Source organism: Lolium rigidum, chromosome 6, assembly GCF_022539505.1.
Source record: "Lolium rigidum isolate FL_2022 chromosome 6, APGP_CSIRO_Lrig_0.1, whole genome shotgun sequence".
Taxonomy (NCBI): Eukaryota; Viridiplantae; Streptophyta; class Magnoliopsida; order Poales; family Poaceae; genus Lolium; species Lolium rigidum.
The window spans coordinates 301,512,833-301,531,752 of record NC_061513.1 but is presented as its reverse complement, the minus strand read 5'-3'; the positions used below and the strand labels follow the sequence as shown (position 1 = coordinate 301,531,752).

General features: G+C 50.7%; 1 protein-coding gene across 1 annotated transcript; it reads left to right on the top strand.

Moving 5' to 3' along the window:
• The first annotated feature begins 10,165 nt into the window (after window positions 1-10,165).
• Window positions 10,166-16,966, top strand: LOC124668153 (jasmonoyl--L-amino acid synthetase GH3.3-like). The gene is made up of 4 exons (XM_047205339.1): window positions 10,166-10,564; window positions 10,632-10,733; window positions 11,062-11,873; window positions 16,233-16,966. Exons 1-4 carry the CDS (start codon window positions 10,269-10,271, stop codon window positions 16,784-16,786), a joined length of 1,764 nt encoding a protein of 587 aa, XP_047061295.1. The 5' UTR covers window positions 10,166-10,268; the 3' UTR covers window positions 16,787-16,966.
• The last annotated feature ends 1,954 nt before the right edge of the window (window positions 16,967-18,920 follow it).

Below are 18,920 nucleotides of genomic sequence, written 5' to 3'. Positions count from 1 at the left end.
TACTTGAGCAGCCCCAGCTCCATGTTCCGATGAACTGTTCTTGATTGCCGCGAACCTCCTGCGGCCGCCGCCAAAAGGTTAGGCTCCGGCACCCACAAGTCTCTGACCGGCGGAATCTCCTCCATGTCCGTCGTCCATGCCTCCGCCCTGAACACGCCCAGGTCCGCCCTACTGGCCGTTTCCGGTGCCAGCTGCTCCAGCGAGCACGACGACCCGACCAGCTGCTGCACCACCTCCTTCTCCCAGGCATGAGCAGGAATCCCCTCGACAGCCAAATGCACCTTCGACCGCATGACCACTCTCTGCGCCAGCGCTTGCCTGGTCCAGCGCCGGAAGTACAGCATGAAGAACGCATATGGCACGGACTGCCGGGCGCTGACCCTCTCCATCACCTTCGGTGCTGCGAAAACCACTATGAAATCTTCTGACCGGAAGCGATGAACTGTGAACGCGGCACGCGGGATGCCCACACGTTGCACAAGCGCCTCCGCCACCTGGTCACACGAAACCGCCGGCCGCGAGCCCCCAACGTATGCCACCAGGGAGCACTGAAACCTCCGCTCCAGATCATCCATGGCCACCATCCTATGCACGATGCATGGCGACGCCCACGCCGACGAGGACGCCCGCAGGTCCACGCGAGGCGCCGATTCCGCCACCCAAGATCCCGCGGACGACTGCGGCGGCGATGGCTCCCCCGAGGCCCTGCCACGCACAGCAGGCGCACGGCGGTCCGGCACGCCAGGCTGCCAAGCAGCAGGCGCACCCTGACCCCGTGTACCAGGCTGCGCGGCACCCCGACGACACGCCATGCGCCGATCCACCAAAACCATCGCTTGTTGCCGTAGCACCTCCTCCGAATCCGGGCTGCGCGGCCTCTTACATCCGCCGGACCCGTGCCCCTCCTCACCGCACCTGAAGCAGACCTGCTCGTTGCGGCAATCGCGTTTGGGGTGCCCTGGCCGGAGACACTTGAAGCATCTCCCCGCCATTAGAGGCGACGCCCCGACCGACGCCGACGGGCCTGCCTCCTGCCTCCTTCGAAGACTCTGACGGAGCCTCCACTTCTTCTTCCTGGACATCTTCGGTTGAATCCACTCGAGGCGGTCTTGGACGCGTCAACCCTGGACCGGAGCCTCCTCCGGCGGCGACCTGCTGCGCCCGGAGCTTGCCCGAGCCCCGACACCACCGGCCTGGCCGGGGAGGCCGACGTCGGCGAGCCCTCCGCGTGGATCTCCCTCGCTGCCGCCACCGCGCCCGCGCCCGCGCTCTCTCTCTCACTCATCTTTCTCCTTTCGTTGTTGAGTCCTTTCATGGTAACCTTTTGGGGGCAAATCGGTGACAAACAAATACGAATGCGTCTCCATTTCATGGTAAAAAACTTCTATTATTCAAAGGAATGATTCGAAACAATTGAAATTTCTCCTAGGCATTTTTATGAAACGGTTGGAGGACATGGCAAGGAATATTTTTTTCCTACATGGGTGGCAGCATAATCTACGGACTGGACCTTCGCATTCACCTTAGACGTTTTACAATTGCTCATGTCTGATATGTAATTCGCCTTTTTTAGCAATCCAGACTTTGTGACTTTTGAACGGCTATGTGCATCTTAGTTATGCAGAGGTCGGGTGTAACTGCTTTTTACAAGTAATAAAGCGCAAATTATCAACAAAAAAAATTCAAACCACTTGATGTGTAATATAAATTTTAATGTGTTGTTTCAAACACTCCGGGCTTCTATCGTTCAAAGGAATCTTTATAGGGTTCCATTCATTGCGAATATTTCACAAAGAGCTTTCAGTTTGTAAGATTTAAAACCATGTGAATTTTTCAATGGTCTGTTTGCATGCAGCTCCATAGAGAAATTTTTCTTGGGCCCAACCTCATGAAAACATTCAATTGTTTCTATGAAACTTTGGCAAACATGCAATGGTTCGTAACAAATCATGTCTTTTTACCGCAAACTAACCAAATAAAAGGTATTAAAAATTCATGTATTTTCAATTCACATAGCATTTAACATGTCGTAACATCTTAACATCTTATTCCAATGCTTTTTTTTCTCTATTCCCGTGTCTTGAGAAGCCACTAAACAAAGAAAACCCTCATTGATGCTAATTATGTTCCTATCCTATAGCATTCACGGCTTGATTGGATCAAAAAATTTGAGGATTCCTTTCCTTGGAATTTTTCATATAGAGCTTGTTTGGTTTGTAGGATTTGAAACCATATGATTTTTCCCTATGATCTGCTTTGCATGCAATTTCATAGGAAATTTTCTTGGAATTACAAAGGGATACAATTTTAGAAGGCATGGAAAATACTCTACAAGATTCAAGAAAAATCAGAAGAAGCGGAAATCTACCTTCCCCCCTCCTAGGTCCTACTCTTCTCAAATATAATGACTTTCATGATCTGGTTCATGCAATCGCCAGAGAACTTCAAATCTTAGAGAAGGATTCATATAATGTCATGATAAAACCTGCCCTCTATCGGATTCTAGTTTCTAGTTGTGGATGTTTATTTCACCTTCTTTTAGGACAAGGGGACTCCCAATCTACCCATCTAACATCGTGTCCTTCCTTTCCGAACTCTGAGAAGAAGAAGATATGAAGGCCCCTTATGGAAGGCCGAAACATACAACACCAAAGTTGTGTGAAATGGTGAGATGAAGCTACTCCTGGAAATAAATTTCAAACTACGGCCGTGTGCTATGAGTGTGACAAAAAAAATTCTAAAACGCTCCAAACATGAACATGAAATTAGAATTTAAACAGACAACAAGTACAAACTGGCCGCATGAATGGAATCCCAGCATCAATGTGCATCTTCTTCATGTAAAAGCACCATTGTGCAAATTAGAAGGGATTAAGGTGAAGGAGATTATATGCATAACATCGTGCAAAGGCTCGTGTTACCATGTAGTGTAGCCAAACAAGCTCGGTGCATTTCAGCCGGTCTCCTTCAAGATGGTGTGGGTGAAAAAAAAAAGGAGAACATGATTGTAAACTTAGCTCAGTCCATCATGGCTTAACTCTGACTGCATGTCCCAATGACCAAAAATCCTTCATGCAACCAAACATGCCCTATACAAGGGTAATGGTGAACATAATGTCCTCTCTTAGCAAGACGGTATGCATTTAACTGCTTTAGCACAATAACAGGTTTCTTCAGATCCCTAGAGGAATTTTCTGAAAAATTCATGCATCATGGCTTGACAGTTTGGAAGACATGTGCCACCAATCCATCCAAATGAAGCCTTACTGGTGAAAGCGAGATTTTTTACACAACATTCAGTATTTCTAAGTTTGATGAAGGTTGAATGTCATTAAGCAGTCAGAGCTCATGACCTCGAGATAAGAAGAACATGGATCCTTGAAGCTAGGTATGAGGTCCAATTAAAGAGAGAAGAAGAAGCCGTCAGGAGAAATCTTGAGATGGAACAAAAAAAAGCTCGTAGAGAGTGAACAAAGGAGGATTGTAGCACAAGAGAAGAGGCGGCTCAGACGGGTAGAGCTAGTTATAAAGAGGAAAGCTGATGCAAAGACGAGGAATATCATATCAGATGTGAAAAAGGAGGTAGCTGCAAAGAAAAGTAAGAATGCTGAAAAGAGGAAGGCGGCAAAATCAAAGACTCTTCAAGCAATTTAAAATAAAAATCAACTTAAAAGAAGAAGGAAGTTGCAAAGAGAGAAAGAGCACCTAGTATTCATGTGCAAAAGTTATGTTATTGGACATGTAAAAGCTATCTAGACCATATTTTGTAGCTACATATGCAAATTTTGATTTTCTTGGGCAATGTCATAGGTATTTAGACCATGTAGTAGTTATCTAGACTACATGTTGTGTTTGCTTGACTATCTAGATAACATCCCGGCATGTTTACGTGCAAAAATAATTTGTGACTGTGTTCTAGTGTGATTTTGTTGCAAAAAAGCTTCTTGCAAGTGTTGCAACATTGTGCCATTATCCATTGTTATTTTCACAATGCAATGATCACCATCTCCTTTTCTTTGTGTCACAACACATTATTTCTTTTCACAGTTGAACAAAAACAACCACAGTTATCTGAACCACAACAACAATGCATCTAAATTTCACAGAAATTTCATTACTAAAGAACCACAACACAGACCGCTTGAATCTAGAACATAACAACCAAATCCATTAAAAACTGTTAACAACAAGTTTTAGAGGGTAACAAGATCACTAACAACATAACATTCTCTAAAGCCAATACATGACATTAACTTTCTAAGTACAGATACTATCAGTGCCACTAGTTTACACATCACTTCTTCTAGATGAAGACCACAGAAACTACAACAATGAGACACAACATTGCCACTACAATCTTCAGTATCAACACTATTACTCTTCCTAGCACTACCAACTCAGTCACACTCCACTTGTTGCCATTATTTGCAGTAGTGTTTTTTTTAATGCAGACTCCAGCTCCAGAACCTCTTCTCTAATCCTCTCATAACCTCTTCTTTCCCAATGCAAGATCCAAATGTTCTCTCCTGTCCTTGACCATCTGAGCGCTTCCATAGCTGCATCCCCTCTGACCACATTTTCCTCGACAAAATAACCCATGTTCTCACGCTCCCAGTGCCAAAAATTGCATGTCACCTAAGAAGAGAAAAGATAACAAGTTCAATTTAACTAACTAAACACACACTTGATTGAGGAAGAAAATAATAAAATTTTGAGATCTTCACTTACAGAGTGGTACTTGCATTTGTGGAAGGTCCATTTGGGGTGTTGATTCGTGCCCGAGAGGTAGACCATGTCATGTTGACCACATTCGGGGCAGGGAACTAGAGGAATGCCCAGAGATGCTTTCGTACCGTGCTGATGCACACCTGACATGGAGGAGTTGCTTGCAGGCAGAGAAACAACGACAAAAAAAATAGGGACGACGACCCTTGGACACATCTAACACGGGAAGTAGAGGGTCGCACGGCGAATAGAGCAAAGGGTAACATGGAAATTAGGGATGTGGTCAACGGATTTTAGTGCAGGGAGAGAATTATGTAGTTATGTTGGGTTTGTGAAACCCCCTCCCTCCGCCGCACGTGGAAGCATCATAGTTAGAACGCGGTTCCAAAATACAGGGGCTACTCTGCAAATATTTAGTCTTGACCGTAGGATGGGATGGTCGTAGCCGAGGCCTGCCAATGCGATGGGGGAAGCCTATCGCCAAGACCCGACCCCAGAGGATCATCATGGGTATTCCCCCAGGATCCACCTGGGAAGTGGCTGACAGAGCTTGTAAAATCGATGGAAGGGACCCAAAGACCTCAAACAACGAGGAGTGTACCTGGGTCCGACCAATGAATGAACTGCCGAAAGAAATGGGATGCTCTATGGCCCACCGATGGTTGGTAAGTTGTTCCTAGTTTTTTGCATGGCACCATCCCTCTGAGAGGCCCGAGTTGGATCTGTCGGAGCGATTCACAGGCCAAGGGGGCTGCCACAGTGCCCGCGCGTATCACCTAGGCCTTACACTACAGGTTGATATCCCGTCCGGACTCTACCAAACCTGGCTATCACCGCTGCTCTGGTTGACTTGTTGGGTACCCGCAAGTCCCCTGCCGACGCCTAGCGACCCCGCGGTTGGATAGTCTTGGCTTGCATATCACTCTAAATAATCTAAGCTCACACGAAAAGAGTATCCCCAGGAAATAGATTGCAGTCCAAAGGCAAGATGGGCACCTTGAGACATGGCATCCTACCAAGCCCGAGTTACCTCAGGAGTCTTGGCGTAAAAGGAAGCGCATCTCTGAGGGTGAGGAAATCCTAATAGATGGTGCGCCTTGTGTCAGTGGCAGGATATGGCCTAGTGCTCACGGGTTGGTCGATCACTCGCTTGCTTAGGAACCTCCCGGAGACGAGGATCGTACTCTTCGTTCAAAACATGTGTTCTCGAGTGCACACGCATCCTAATAGATGCAACTCCCCCGTGGTAGTACTTCAGACTCGTTCCGGAAGTTTTCTTGCCTAGGAACCCTTCGAAAAGCATAGATGGGCTAACACACTTCTTTCGACATCGCACGACCCCTAATAGACGGTGCACCATGTGGAGGCATGAATGATCTGCTTTGGTGCTCACGGTCCGCATGTCATCTAATTTATGGTGCACCATGAGGCAGCAAATCAGACCCGGTCTTGCGCTCTTGGCTTGGTCGCATGTGTGTTGGGAAGCCCTTCAGAGAGCATAAGAAAGATGACTTGCAGGTATCATGAAAGCCCTTTAGAGAGCATAAGAAAGCTGAGTTGCAAGTATCATTTCCAGGGAAACATAGGGAACACCATCTAATATCTAATGTGAAGTATCTAAGTTAACTTGTATCAAGGCATCCTCGGAGAAAACACAATTCCCAACTCCCAAAAAAACGCAATTTTGTGCAAGGTGATTACAAATGAAAGAAAGCACATGCGCATGTGGAGAGCCACACGAGAGCCTGCATCATCATCCGGGACTGGTTGCATTTATTGGAAAATACCATATGCCGAGAAATGGGGGTTCAAGGCAGTGGAGACGCTTGAGGATGAATTTGAGAGGGGCGACCAGTAAACTCTAGATCAGGATCAAGCTGCAAAACACAAGAGATTGTCCAGGCTGCCCGGAGGCTAACAACCCCACGTCATGCATTTCAGGTTCGTATTGATTTTGTTTGGGCTAGAACAGGTGGATTACATGAGGGGAGAGGTTCTTGCTGGGGTTCCCGGGTAGAAGAAGCTACTCCGAGAACCTCTCTCTCTTCCTATTCCATCCTCCCTCTCTTGTTCCGTCTCTTCCTTTCCTCTTGCCCTAGGCCATGGTACTCCTTTTGTAGTTCAAGGGGATACCACAGTGGCCTAGGATCCTGTTTTGCCTTACTCCAGCTTCCTCTTCACTGCTCGGGCATAGGTGTGGGACCATGCCATGTTTGCTCCTTATCTTGTAAGAGGGCATGTACCATCGTCCCCGCGTTACCGTATGGCCTCCCGGGTTTTGGCCCCATTACCTTGTCAGCAGGCTATGGGCTACCTCCTGCACCATCCTAGCTATGACCTTTCTCCATTGCAGCTAACTCTTCATTTCCTTTCGTCTGCGTCCTTCTCTACTTTATACATTGAAGAGGGAAATCTTGTGAAGGAGTCTATCGGTGATGCCCACGCTGTTACCAGCCCGGGCCTGGACTATCTCACCGGGCAACGCCTGGTCCAAGCGGTCAAGCGGTCAGGGCCGAGTCACGACTGACGTTGCCATTCCCGAGACATTGCGGTTATGTCATGATTCCCTACTGAAAAATGATCAAACCAGTGCTGTCATGGGTATCTTGAGTCGATTCATGACCCTGGTTCCCTCGGTGTCGACACGTGACACCAACAATATGGGAACCCGCCGATGGCTAAGCAGCCGGCCACCGGGAAGGTGGACATCGTTCCACTCCACAACGCAGACGTTCGGTCGCAGTAGAGGCCCCAACCACGTCGACTGTGATGGGGACACGGGTGTGCGGCTTCTTCCTCTTCGCCAACAATGAACCGACCTCTTTTGTCGTGCTTCGGCTTCCTGAAAGGCCACCCCTTTCCCATGTCCGTGGGGGCGATGCTTGTTCTCTAGAAAACACGGAGGGAGACAGTGGAGGAGAGTTGGGCGAGATGGTGACAATGGTGGGGAAAACGTCATTGCCCTTATAAAGGACGGGGCGCAACTGCTATGAATACTGAAGATGGGTTCGAGACGTTGTCATTGATGGTGAGCCAGAAGCCCAACTCTGAAGCCAAAGCGTGCCATTAATTGTGCCGCAGCGACCAGATACACATAGAAGAGAAGCGATGCGATTGTCCAGGAGGCAACGCGATGCAGGCCGCCCACCTACCACCAGGCCGCTGGGCTAGGTTTTTACCCATTTCTGTCCACGTGGATCAAATCGGATATGTTTGATCATTTGGGTCGGCTTGACTTAGGGCATCTCCAATCGGGCGACCCATCCCGCGCCCGCGCGTCCGGATGGGTCGAGCCGGACAAAAAACCGGCCCAGCGCGCGGACCCATCCCTAAAACGGATGCCCGCGGCGTCCGGATCGACGCAAACCCGGCCCAAATCTTGGCCGGGTTTGCGTGGCCGCGGACGCGAAAGGCTGGTCGCTCGCGTCCGCCCCTTGTCCGCCCCTGGCCCGCGTGTCATAGGCATGAACAATATTTTTCATTAAAAAGAACTCATTACATTTTTTTAGCTACTACTTCTACCCTATACGTATGGGGCCGGCGGTCTCGCCGGCGACTCCTCGCCGGCTCGCCGTCGGGGCCGTGGATTTCACTCGACGCGGGCGGCCTTTACGCGTGAGGATTCCACTCCAGCTTACGGGCTGGGTGGCGCGGCGGCGGCGGCGCGGGCGGCGGCAGCGGCGGCTTGGGCGGAGGCCACCATCCTCCTCCTTTCCGTCCGCGCACCTCGGGCGCGCTCGCGCTCCGCCTCCTGCGGCGGAACCATCCGCTTCCCGCATTGCTCCACCTCCTGCAGAGCGGCGCGTTCCACAGCGGTGCGCGCCTCCGGGCGGACGCGGGCGGGTGCCCGGCCCTCGTGGATCTCCCTGCCGCCGGCGCATGCGCTCTTGCCGGCCACGCTCCGCCGACGCAGCATCCTCCCGGGCGCGCCGCTCGGGCGGCGGCATCCGGATGAGGTGACGGGCTGCTCGCATAGCGAGCAGCTCGTTCTTCCGGCCGAGGAGGTCGCCTAGCGGCGGCGGCCGGCCCGCCGGATGCCCTCGTGCTCCTTCGTCACGCGCGTGAGGTCGGCGAGTCGCTCCTCGATGGCGGCGTTGATGTTCGCCGGCGCGAGGTCCTCCTCGTTGACGGGCTCCTCCGCGGCGGCCGCCCCTCCTCCGCGGCCTCGTACCGGCCGTCCGCGGTCTCGTGCCGGCCCTCCGCGGCCGCCTCCACCATCTCCGCGTCACCGGCCTTCCGTGCCGCCGCCTCGGCGGCGACGCGGAGCGCCTCGTCGTCGGCGACCCACCGCGAGTCCGCGCGCTCCTCCTCCACCGTCCGCGGGAACCCGGCCCGGGCGGCGAGGGAGAGCTTGGCCCATGTGGCCTGCGGGGTGCGCGGCATGGCGACGGAGAAGGTGGGGGGGGAGGATGGTGTTGCGGTCAGTGTGAGACCGCCGCCGTCTTTATAGCCGGCGGCTCGGCGGGAAACTTGGGCGGTCGCTCGCGCCAATGGCGTTTTCGCGCGCGGGAACCTTGGTGCGCGCGGGAACTTTCCCGCGCGTTCCACCGCCCGCCATGGCTGTCCCGTCGAGGCCCGCCATGGCGCAGCGCCGCGCAAGGAAGACGAACCACGTGGCGTCTGTTTGGGTCGCCGCGTTGGGCGCAGCGTGCGACCCAAACGGACACGCGGACGTGGGGCGCTGTCCGCGTGTCCGGGCGGTGACCCAAACGGCCCAAAACGGACGGCCCAGCGCGTCCGTTTGGGTCGCGCGGTTGGAGATGCCCTTATTTCCACAATTTCACTTAAACAAGCTCCGTCGCGAGCGCGTATATATGCGCCGGCGTCCTCTCTTCCTCACCGTACTCCCACCGGGCACTATCCCCTCTGTCTTCTCGCCTAGGTGTCCTCGCGGGTGTTGAAAAGGCGCCCGTGCCGCTTTGTCCGTTGCCGCGGCGCGAGGTGGCCGCGCCCGCCCGCCCGTGCATGCCGCGGCGGACACCCCAAGGTGCGTGCGCCCACGGCGCGTGGGCTCCGGCCTCGTGGCCATGGCTCCTCCCACCTGTTCTTGTCTCTTGCGCTGTACTGTTCTTCTCTGGAGCTCCTGTCTTCGATTCACGCCATTTCATCCCTGTTGCTGCCTCGAGCAAGAGAAAACCGCTGGATCTTTGTCTCTCGTCTCAACCAATTTGGCAAACAGGTCTTGCAAGTTGTTCTACCCCGCGCGCGTAGCGAGAAGCACGCTAGCTTGTGGCTGCTGTTCTCAACTGTTCCCTCCTCTGAATTTTGGTGTTTTGTTCCATCGAAGAAAAGTCCTGCTCTTAGTTTTTGTCCGGTTTGAGGCTTTTTTATCCGAAAAGGGGGCTGTTCGATCGATGCAGAATCTCATCGCTGGCGCGCGTCAACATCTTCTTCGTCCTCAAGAGCTGAACCACCACCACTCCCATGTTCTTGACTTGACCCGGTGTCACTTGTTGCTATTGCAGCTTCTTACATCCCGACCGGGGCAGAGCTAGCGCCACTGCATCAGGAGTGATCCTGTAACAAGAAGCAGCCGCAGCAAGATGTTGGAGAAGAAGGGCGGGAATTTCAGCGGGGAGAAGGTGATCGCCGAGTTCGACCGGCTCACGCGGGACGCCGCCAATGTGCAGCGGGAGACGCTCAGGCGGATCCTCGCCGAGAACGGCGCCGCCGAGTACCTGCAGAGCCTGGGCCTCGCCGGCCGCACCGATCCCGGCAGCTTCCGGGCCTGCGTGCCGCTCGCCACGCACGCCGACTTCGAGCCCTACATTAACCGCATCGTCGACGGCGACGCCACGCCCGTCCTCACCGGCAAGCCCGTCACGTCCATCTCCCTAAGGTTTGTCATTAGCTCTGGCGTTTAGCTCCTCTGTTAGCTCCCGAATACTGATCATGGTGATTTGCAGCTCCGGCACGACGCAGGGGAAGCGCAAGTACCTGCTCTTCAACGACGAGCTCGTCAAGTCCACGATGCAGATATACCGCACCTCCTACGCTTTCAGGAACAGGTACGTACGTACAGAGCAAATCTCCTTCAGATTTCGTTCGAGTTCTGGTGCCAGGCCCGGATCCGTAGAGTCCTTCTCTCCCATGATTTTGCTGTTCCCAATTCATACACCACGTGAAGCAACAGTGCTGATCCATCAGCGAGTTGAAATGGAGTAATCAAATTAGTATAACCTGTCAGGATTAAATCTTCCATCTCCCTAATAACGTACGATTGTCGTACAGTCAGTCTGCCATTCTCGTTATAGTTCTACTACTCCATTAATGAGGTCAATTCTTGGACGACGTGTGTGCTAACTTGAAGCAACGACTGCTTAACGGCGACGGCAGGGAGTTCCCCGTGGAGAACGGCAAGGCGCTGCAGTTCATCTACAGCAGCCGGCAGTTCACGACCAAGGGCGGGCTGACGGCGACGACGGCCACCACCAACGTGTACCGCAGCGAGGCGTTCAAGGCGACGATGCGCGACGTGCAGTCGCAGTGCTGCAGCCCCGACGAGGTGATCTTCGGCGCCGACTTCGCGCAGTCGCTCTACTGCCACCTACTCTGCGGCCTGCTCCGCGCCGGCGAGGTGCAGATGGTGTCGGCCACGTTCGCGCACAGCGTCGTGCTCGCCTTCCAGACCTTCGAGCGGGTGTGGGAGGAGCTCTGCGCCGACATCCGCAGCGGCGAACTGTCTCCGATCCGCGTCACCTCGCCGGCCGTCCGGCAGGCCGTGTCGGCGCTGCTGGCCGGGCCGAACCCGGAGCTCGCGGACGCCGTGGCGCGGAAGTGCGCCGGCCTCAGCAACTGGTACGGGGTGATCCCGGCGCTGTGGCCCAACGCCAAGTACGTGTACGGCATCATGACGGGGTCCATGGAGCACTACGTGAAGAAGCTCCGGCACTACGCCGGCGGGCTGCCGCTGATCGCCGCCGAGTACGGCGCGTCCGAGGGGTGGATCGGCGCTAACGTCGAGCCGGCGGTGCCCCCGGAGTGCGCCACGTTCACCGTGCTCCCCGACATCGGCTACTTCGAGTTCATCCCTCTCAGGCGGTCCAGCCCCGACGACGCGTGCTGCTGCCACGGCGAGGCGGAGCCCGTCGGCCTGACGGACGTCGCTGTCGGCGAGCACTACGAGGTAGTCATGACCACCTTCGCAGGTACGCATGCTCCACTGTGCTACCTTTATTACTGTGCATGCATCAACATTGCCCAGAAGTTAGGGCGACAGGCCGATTTTTACGCTTCTTGGGGTGGGGCTCCCTGGGGTCGGTTGGCAGAATCACAACGAGCAGGTGCTTAAGGAACTGGATCCTCTAACTTCTAGAAGGAAAGTTAGACAAGCTACAGGATCCTAACTTTGCTTCTTCAAAACCATTTGGTTAAGGCCAAAATTACTGTAGTCATAAAAAATTAAACTAAGTATAACTTAGTTTAATTTTTTATGACTACAAGTTATTACCCGTAGTAATTAATTATTGTAGTGCTAATGTTGCAATTCTCTAACTTTGCTTTGTTGTTTTTCCTAACTTGCCTTCTGAACGTTAAAGGAGCCGATGTTTAGGTGTTTAGTTCCTCCTTGATCTTGAACTTGGCCGACAACATCTAGAGAATACTTTGATGACAACGATCAACATGGTCAGATCTAAAAAACCCTAACCCATTTGGAAGGGGGGATCGAATCTACCATTGGACGGACAGAGACTGGTCCCATCTAAGGGGGCATCCTTGGAGCTCTTGTATGTGCTAGATGTGCTGGAGTTGGTGTCGATGGTCCCGGTGCACCTGCGGGAGCCAGCCGAGCCGCCATGGTAGGTAGAAAAGGAGGAAATGCGGGCGGGATCCGCGGTAATGGCATGCGTGCCATGGAAAAGGGACGAAGCCCGGTGGGACCTCTATCTACCAGGTAGACCCGGTTTCCGCAGCTGCTCTGCTTGACGCATACCCGTTTCTGGGGGCAAATGTCCCCATCGGTAGCCCCGTCCTCCCCATTGAATCCTCGTGGCCGCCATGGCTGCCATGGCCGCCCTCATGCTCGCCATAAGCCCATGTGCAAAGGGGACGACTGATTTAACACTTGCACCATGATCGGGTCAATTGGCGTCACTGCGTAGCATCTTCGAACTCGCGGAACTTCCCCTTGCTCCTTGCGGCCCACCTGGGAAAAAGCTTCGCCGGGTGCGGTAGAGGGGGCAGAGGTGGCGACGAATACATGGAGGCGGGGAGTTGGTTGATGGGGCGTGAGAGTCAAAGAGAGAGGAGAGGGGCCGGTGACTGGAGTGGAGTGCGTGCAGGCGAGCACATGTTCCGCCTCCCGCGCTTCTCCACGCTTGCAGCCGTTGCACGCGGCAGTGCGGCACTGTGGTATTCCCCTCGAATGGGCTATGTTCCGCGGAATTTGCAGATTTGGACGTTCCTCCCGAAACAAGCCCGAGGGTGCTTTAATACTCGTGCTGGGCACAGCGTGGGGAGAGCCAAGAAAACCAAACTGGCTAAATTCTTCATCCTAGGACCTGGTTAGAGTGGCTGCGGGCTATCAAACGCGCCCCTAGCAAAATGAGAACCTGGTTAGAGTGGCTGCGGGCTATCAAACGCACCCCTAGTAAATCGAGTTCGTGGTTTGCAGAGACATTACAGTACAGTAAAGACAGTAGATTTTTCTTCAGTCGATAGGCTTTCCTCGTTGTTGGCATCACTCCTGACTTGGCAAGGGGGGCATTGACTTTGCATATCGCCTTCGAGTTCCAAACCCTTGTGCTCGGTGATCTCTCCTTCACTGCGCTTCCATAAAACAAGTGGAGCGTCCACTTTTCAGACAAATAAATGTCCAAAACTCCTAATGGCCATTGGGCAGATAAAGGCGGTTTTCCCGGTCGATGGAATCCTGCTGAAACGCACAGGGATTTGAAGTGGACGTTATACTGGCGTTTTTCTGTTGGGTTATCTAGTCCAGAGTTTAGTGGGTCAATTTGGTCACAAATAAGCCGGCCATCTGATGAACTAGAGACTTTATTTTGTTGCGGGACATATATTGGGGGAGTGGGTACTTTTTGAGGGGATACAGAAGAGCAAAGTCGCAGTGCTACAGTAGCTTCTCACATTGCTTCACGAAACAGAACATAGATAGTAGCCTGGTACGGTATAAAGACCATTTGTATCCGGTTTGTGCGCGTACTGCATTAGATGTGGTGTTACTGTCAGTCCGTCGATCACAAGGTAGCTTGCGCTGAATGATCTGTATGAAAGTTACACAGTCGAGTGTACATTAACTTTGCTGACTACTGGACACGGGTGATGCGGGCGCAACTCCTTTTCTTCAGCAAAAAAACAAGGTGATGCAAGTCCAAGGACTTTTTCAGCACTATCTGAAGTGAACATAATCATTTCATGAGTGGATAGACATCTCAGCTCTCACTTGTCTCTAAAAATGCTCATTGGTTTGCCCAAAACCACAAGAAAAATCTTGGTTGGTACTACATGACATCCACTTGGGAGCTAATTGGCTAGCATCCATCGACTATCAAACACGTACGCCTATGTGTAAATAATCCACGCATTAGGTGTTGAACCGGTGGAGCAACAACAACAACAGCAGTATTGTTAGGACAAAAGGGTGACTCCTATGGCTCTCTGTCGCTTTGCGTTTGTTCATCGTTCCTGGCGAGGAGCAGTTTGCTTGGAACTCGCACTGTTCCATTCCCGGAGCAGGTCGCATGCCATGCATTCACACTTCTGAATGCAACACCTGCAACTGTCAAACAAAACAAAACAAAACAAAAATAAGAACGAAGACCAATACCAGTTAGAAAAACTCTACCTCGCCACCAGGATCTTATCCTGCTCTTGTTTAGTCTTCAGTACGTCAGTTAATCCGTCGGATCTGTCGTAGCATTCGGACTTTGATCACTCCTAGCTGCATATATAGCTCCATGCATTAGACTAGCCCCAATGGTAGTATCATAAGTAGTATCATGCATGCCATGTTGGCAAAAATATGATGTGTCACATCAATTAATGAGGTGAGAGATGAGAGTAGTATCATAATATGATACCGTATCATGACACATAAACCAAGAAAACTTCATGACAAATACATCATGTACACACATTTGCATTGAGATTCTACAAAACATTAAATATGACATAAGTATGATACCATATTATGATACTATGCATTGTGGAGGTGGTATCACAAACTAGTATCATGTACATGATACTAGTGTATGATACTTCCCATTGTGACTAGTCTTAGTTGAGTATGGGTGCCACATAAAGGACCCTGTACAGGAGATGATGTGTCCCGTGGCCCTGGCAGATAATTAATCGGATAAGAACCGGTCACGGCACAATATGCAAGTGGTCAGGTACAGGTGCATGTCCAATCTGTCAGCACAGAGTGGTCACCGGATCACATCTGCTATTGCTAGCTTGGAGGGACCGAACTAGAAATATTGAAATGTTTGTTTGGGTGTTTGTCTTGTGTTGGCCTATCATTCTACATGATGTATTAGGCCTTTTAGCATTATACTTAATTTTTTTGGGGGAAAGCATGTATGATTTGATATTACTAGAGGTTTTTTCACAAGTGTTCCGTTAGTGTTGTGTTTTGGGAGAGTTTGTAGGGCTGCATGTGTTGAAAAATCTATCAAAAATATGATATTCTACAAATACCACATGAAAAATATATAGCATCATGTATCTAATGATAATGATTTTGTATTTTGCATCTTAATGATTTTTAGTAAAAACTTGGTCAGACATTACATGGTTTGATTTTTTAAAAATAGTATGATCATTATTATTGAACAGAGGTACTACGGATGAAAATTTATTTTCATGCACTCTATAACTTGCTTCTATCAAATTTTTATATAATCATGTACGTATGATTATACTTTTTCTTACTTCTTCTAGACACGCTATAAATGTCTTTAACATAGAGACATTGATATATTATTGCTATGGGTATTAAATAGGCGCCTAGAGGCGTTCTATAAGGTAATTAATAAACTTGCACAAATATTATATGAACACAAATTGTTCAGCACTATTCATAAACTGACTTTATGTTGTAGCTACTAACACAATTTTAGACACTATTTACATTTGTGGATACATTTTTTCATAGTTGAATGTTGCCGGTGTGAGGATTGATTCCAACACTTTCTTTAATGTTTTTTTTTCTCTATGCTAGAGTACAGAAACAATATACAGTGTCTTTAATAATGTCTTGTAGAATGCATATCTTTCGTCATAGCGACAGGTTTTATAGTGACACTTAACCAAACGTCTAGACAAAACTCTAATGTCACAAACAGCAGCCAATATGTTGTCTCTACATGCTATTCTTATGTTAGTGATAGTGTTGATCCTCCCGAACAGCCCTAACTGGACAATTCTCATCTTAGAAGTGACGCATTTCTACTATTGATTAAGAAAATTGTGATGCCTAATGAACTGCTTGGTTTACTAATCGATTTATTTATTGGTGATTATTGATTCTGGGATGAATTTGGCAGGATTGTACCGATACCGGCTGGGCGACGTGGTGCAGGTGGCCGGGTTCCACAACGCGACGCCGAAGCTCAAGTTCGTGTGCCGGCGGAACCTGATGCTGTCCATCAACATCGACAAGAACAGCGAGCAGGATCTGCAGCTCGCCGTGGACACCGCGGCCGCCAAGTTCCTGGCCGTCGAGAAGCTGGAGGTGGTGGACTACACGAGCCACGCGGACATGTCGTCGGACCCGGCCCACTACGTCATCTTCTTCGAGCTCAACGCCGCCGCCACGGATGTCGCCGCCGACGTGCTGCAGGGGTGCTGCGACGAGCTGGACCGGTCCTTCGCTGACCCCGGGTACGTGGGGTCTAGGAGGTCCGGCGCCATTAGCCCGCTGGAGCTGCGGGTGCTACAGAGGGGCACGTTTCAGAAGGTACTGCGGCATTACCTGGCGATGGGCTCCCCCGTGAGCCAGTTCAAGTCGCCGCGGTGCGTCGCGCGGTCCAACGCCGGCGTGCTGCAGATACTCGCCGGCAACACCGCCAAGATCTTCTTCAGCGCCGCCTACGACTGACGCCAGGATCGCTCTTCGAGTCACATGAGAAGACAATGTGTGATCGAGCCACCTCTGTAAGATATCTGAACCATAGGTGCAGCGAAGTGAAAATGTAACAGCGATGTGTCTGTAGTCTCTACCTTGTGCGGTGTTGCCGGGTGTGGCCACTAGCCAACGTGTACCAGTGAATGTACCTACCAGTTCGGTCTCATGCAACAAGTAGGACATGGAGCATTTTCGTACTTTCACAAAGGAAAATGCTTCTCATCCGGTGACCGATCGACGCTCGGTTGGCGTCAGCTGCTGAGCTCGCGACTCGCTGGCTTGCCTGAAATCTGGCCCATCACCTGTTCGCCTGCATGGTCCATCACCTATTCGCCCACATATTCTGGCCTTGCACTCAACCGAAACCAATTCTTTGGTGCGTTGTTTCGCTTCTTTTCTGCACCAGATTTTTGTTGTATTCGTATGTGATTTTTTGTAAAGATAGTTGGTGTTTTTTTTGTTGTAATTCAATATGTACCAAATTAAATTTTGCTTGACCACTTTGCAGTGTTTGCAAACATATATATTTTTGTTTTAATCGTTTCTGACTTTTGTACAAATAGTTGGTGGATTTTGTTGTAATTCAATATGTAGCAAATAAAATGTTGCTTCACCATGTTGCAGTGTTTGCAAATATATAGACTTTTGTTGTAATCGTTTGACACCTCTGTAAAAGAGGTTGCGACTTTTGTTGTAATTCAATCTATAGCAAACTAAATATCGCTTGACCACTTTGCATCATTTTGCAAACATATTGATTTTTTATTGTAATCGTTTGTGACTTTCTGTAAAAGAAGTTGGTGACTTTTGTTGTAATTCAATCTATAGCAATTAATTTTTTCTTTTCTATTTTTCCAAACATATGGATTTTTGTTGTAATAGTCTCTGGTTTTTGTTATTAATATTGGATACTTTTGTTACAAATTGATCTCCAGCAAAACAATTTGTTGGTTTAAACACTTTATTGTGACATTATTTTTTAAAAATGTTGTGACTTTTTGTTGTAAAAGTATGTTTTTTTGTATACGGGGTGACTATTTTTGTTGCAACACCATCTGCCCTAGGGACAAATCAGCACGGTGGCATATTTGTGGAAGCTCACTACCAACGGGTTGTACTCCTCAGCCTTGGGTTACAAAGCTCATTTCGCCGACACCATCCGCTCGCCATTGAACACTTCCGTTTTGGAAGAATTGGGCCTCTCTAAAGTGCAAACTTTTCTCTTGGCTGGTCATTCAAAACCGGGTGTGGACTACCGACCGGTTGCAACGTCGAGGTTGGCCGAATTGTATGAATGGGCCACTTTGCAATCAAACTACCGAGTCAGCGGCCCACCTTCTATTCCAATGTCGCTACACACTAGAATTTGGAACATGATCAAACGGTGGCTCTACCTCCACTCCTTTGATCCCGCGGCGTTGTCTACAGTCGAAGACCCCAAATCTTAGTGGAACAACTCGGTACTCACCTACCCCGGAAGAAGGAAGGCGATGTGTTCATGCCCATGTCTTGGGACTTTTTGTGAGCGCAACACAAGAGTCTTCAGCAACAAGCGAACCTTTTACCTACCGGTTACCATTGTCTTTGAGCACATCAAATCGGAAACAGCCAATTGGTATTTTGCGGGCGCGAAAATTTTGCGTCTTTAAATTCCAAGAGATTTGGACCTTGCCTCCCTTTGTTCCAAGCCTCCGGGCGTGACTTTGTGACTCTTCTGAATTAAGGCCACACAAGGCTTTTGTGCCTGCGGTTGGGAGAGCAGAGCACTCGGCCTCTCCCCAGGCACGTCACATGGCTGGGCACACCAGCAACTACAAAGCAGCAGCAGTCCACATGCACGATAGCTGGAGGCCGCGGCCAAGAGCAGAGCACTGCGGATATGTATGATCGTCGTCCGTCGCGGTCCGGGGCCATGGGCCGGCACAAAGGGTACAGTGGCCTACGTGCCGGTCTCGCCGGCCGGTGTGCTTGGGGCCAGCCACGCCGCACGCCGCCGGGGCGCCGTTGGGTCCGAGCGACGCCTGCGTTGCACGGCAGTGACACATGTTGATGCTGATGCATGAGACCCTTGACGTGAGGGTTCCCGGTTGGATATTCGCGGATAACC

Excerpts from the sequence above, each read along its gene's own strand:
- LOC124668153 (XM_047205339.1), top strand. The coding sequence starts at position 10,269 with ATGTTGGAGAAGAAGGGCGGGAATTTCAGCGGGGAGAAGGTGATCGCC. Across the intron at positions 10,734-11,061 it reads TCCTACGCTTTCAGGAACAG|GGAGTTCCCCGTGGAGAACG; the intron begins GTACGTACGTAC and ends CGGCGACGGCAG. Across the intron at positions 11,874-16,232 it reads AGTCATGACCACCTTCGCAG|GATTGTACCGATACCGGCTG; the intron begins GTACGCATGCTC and ends TGAATTTGGCAG.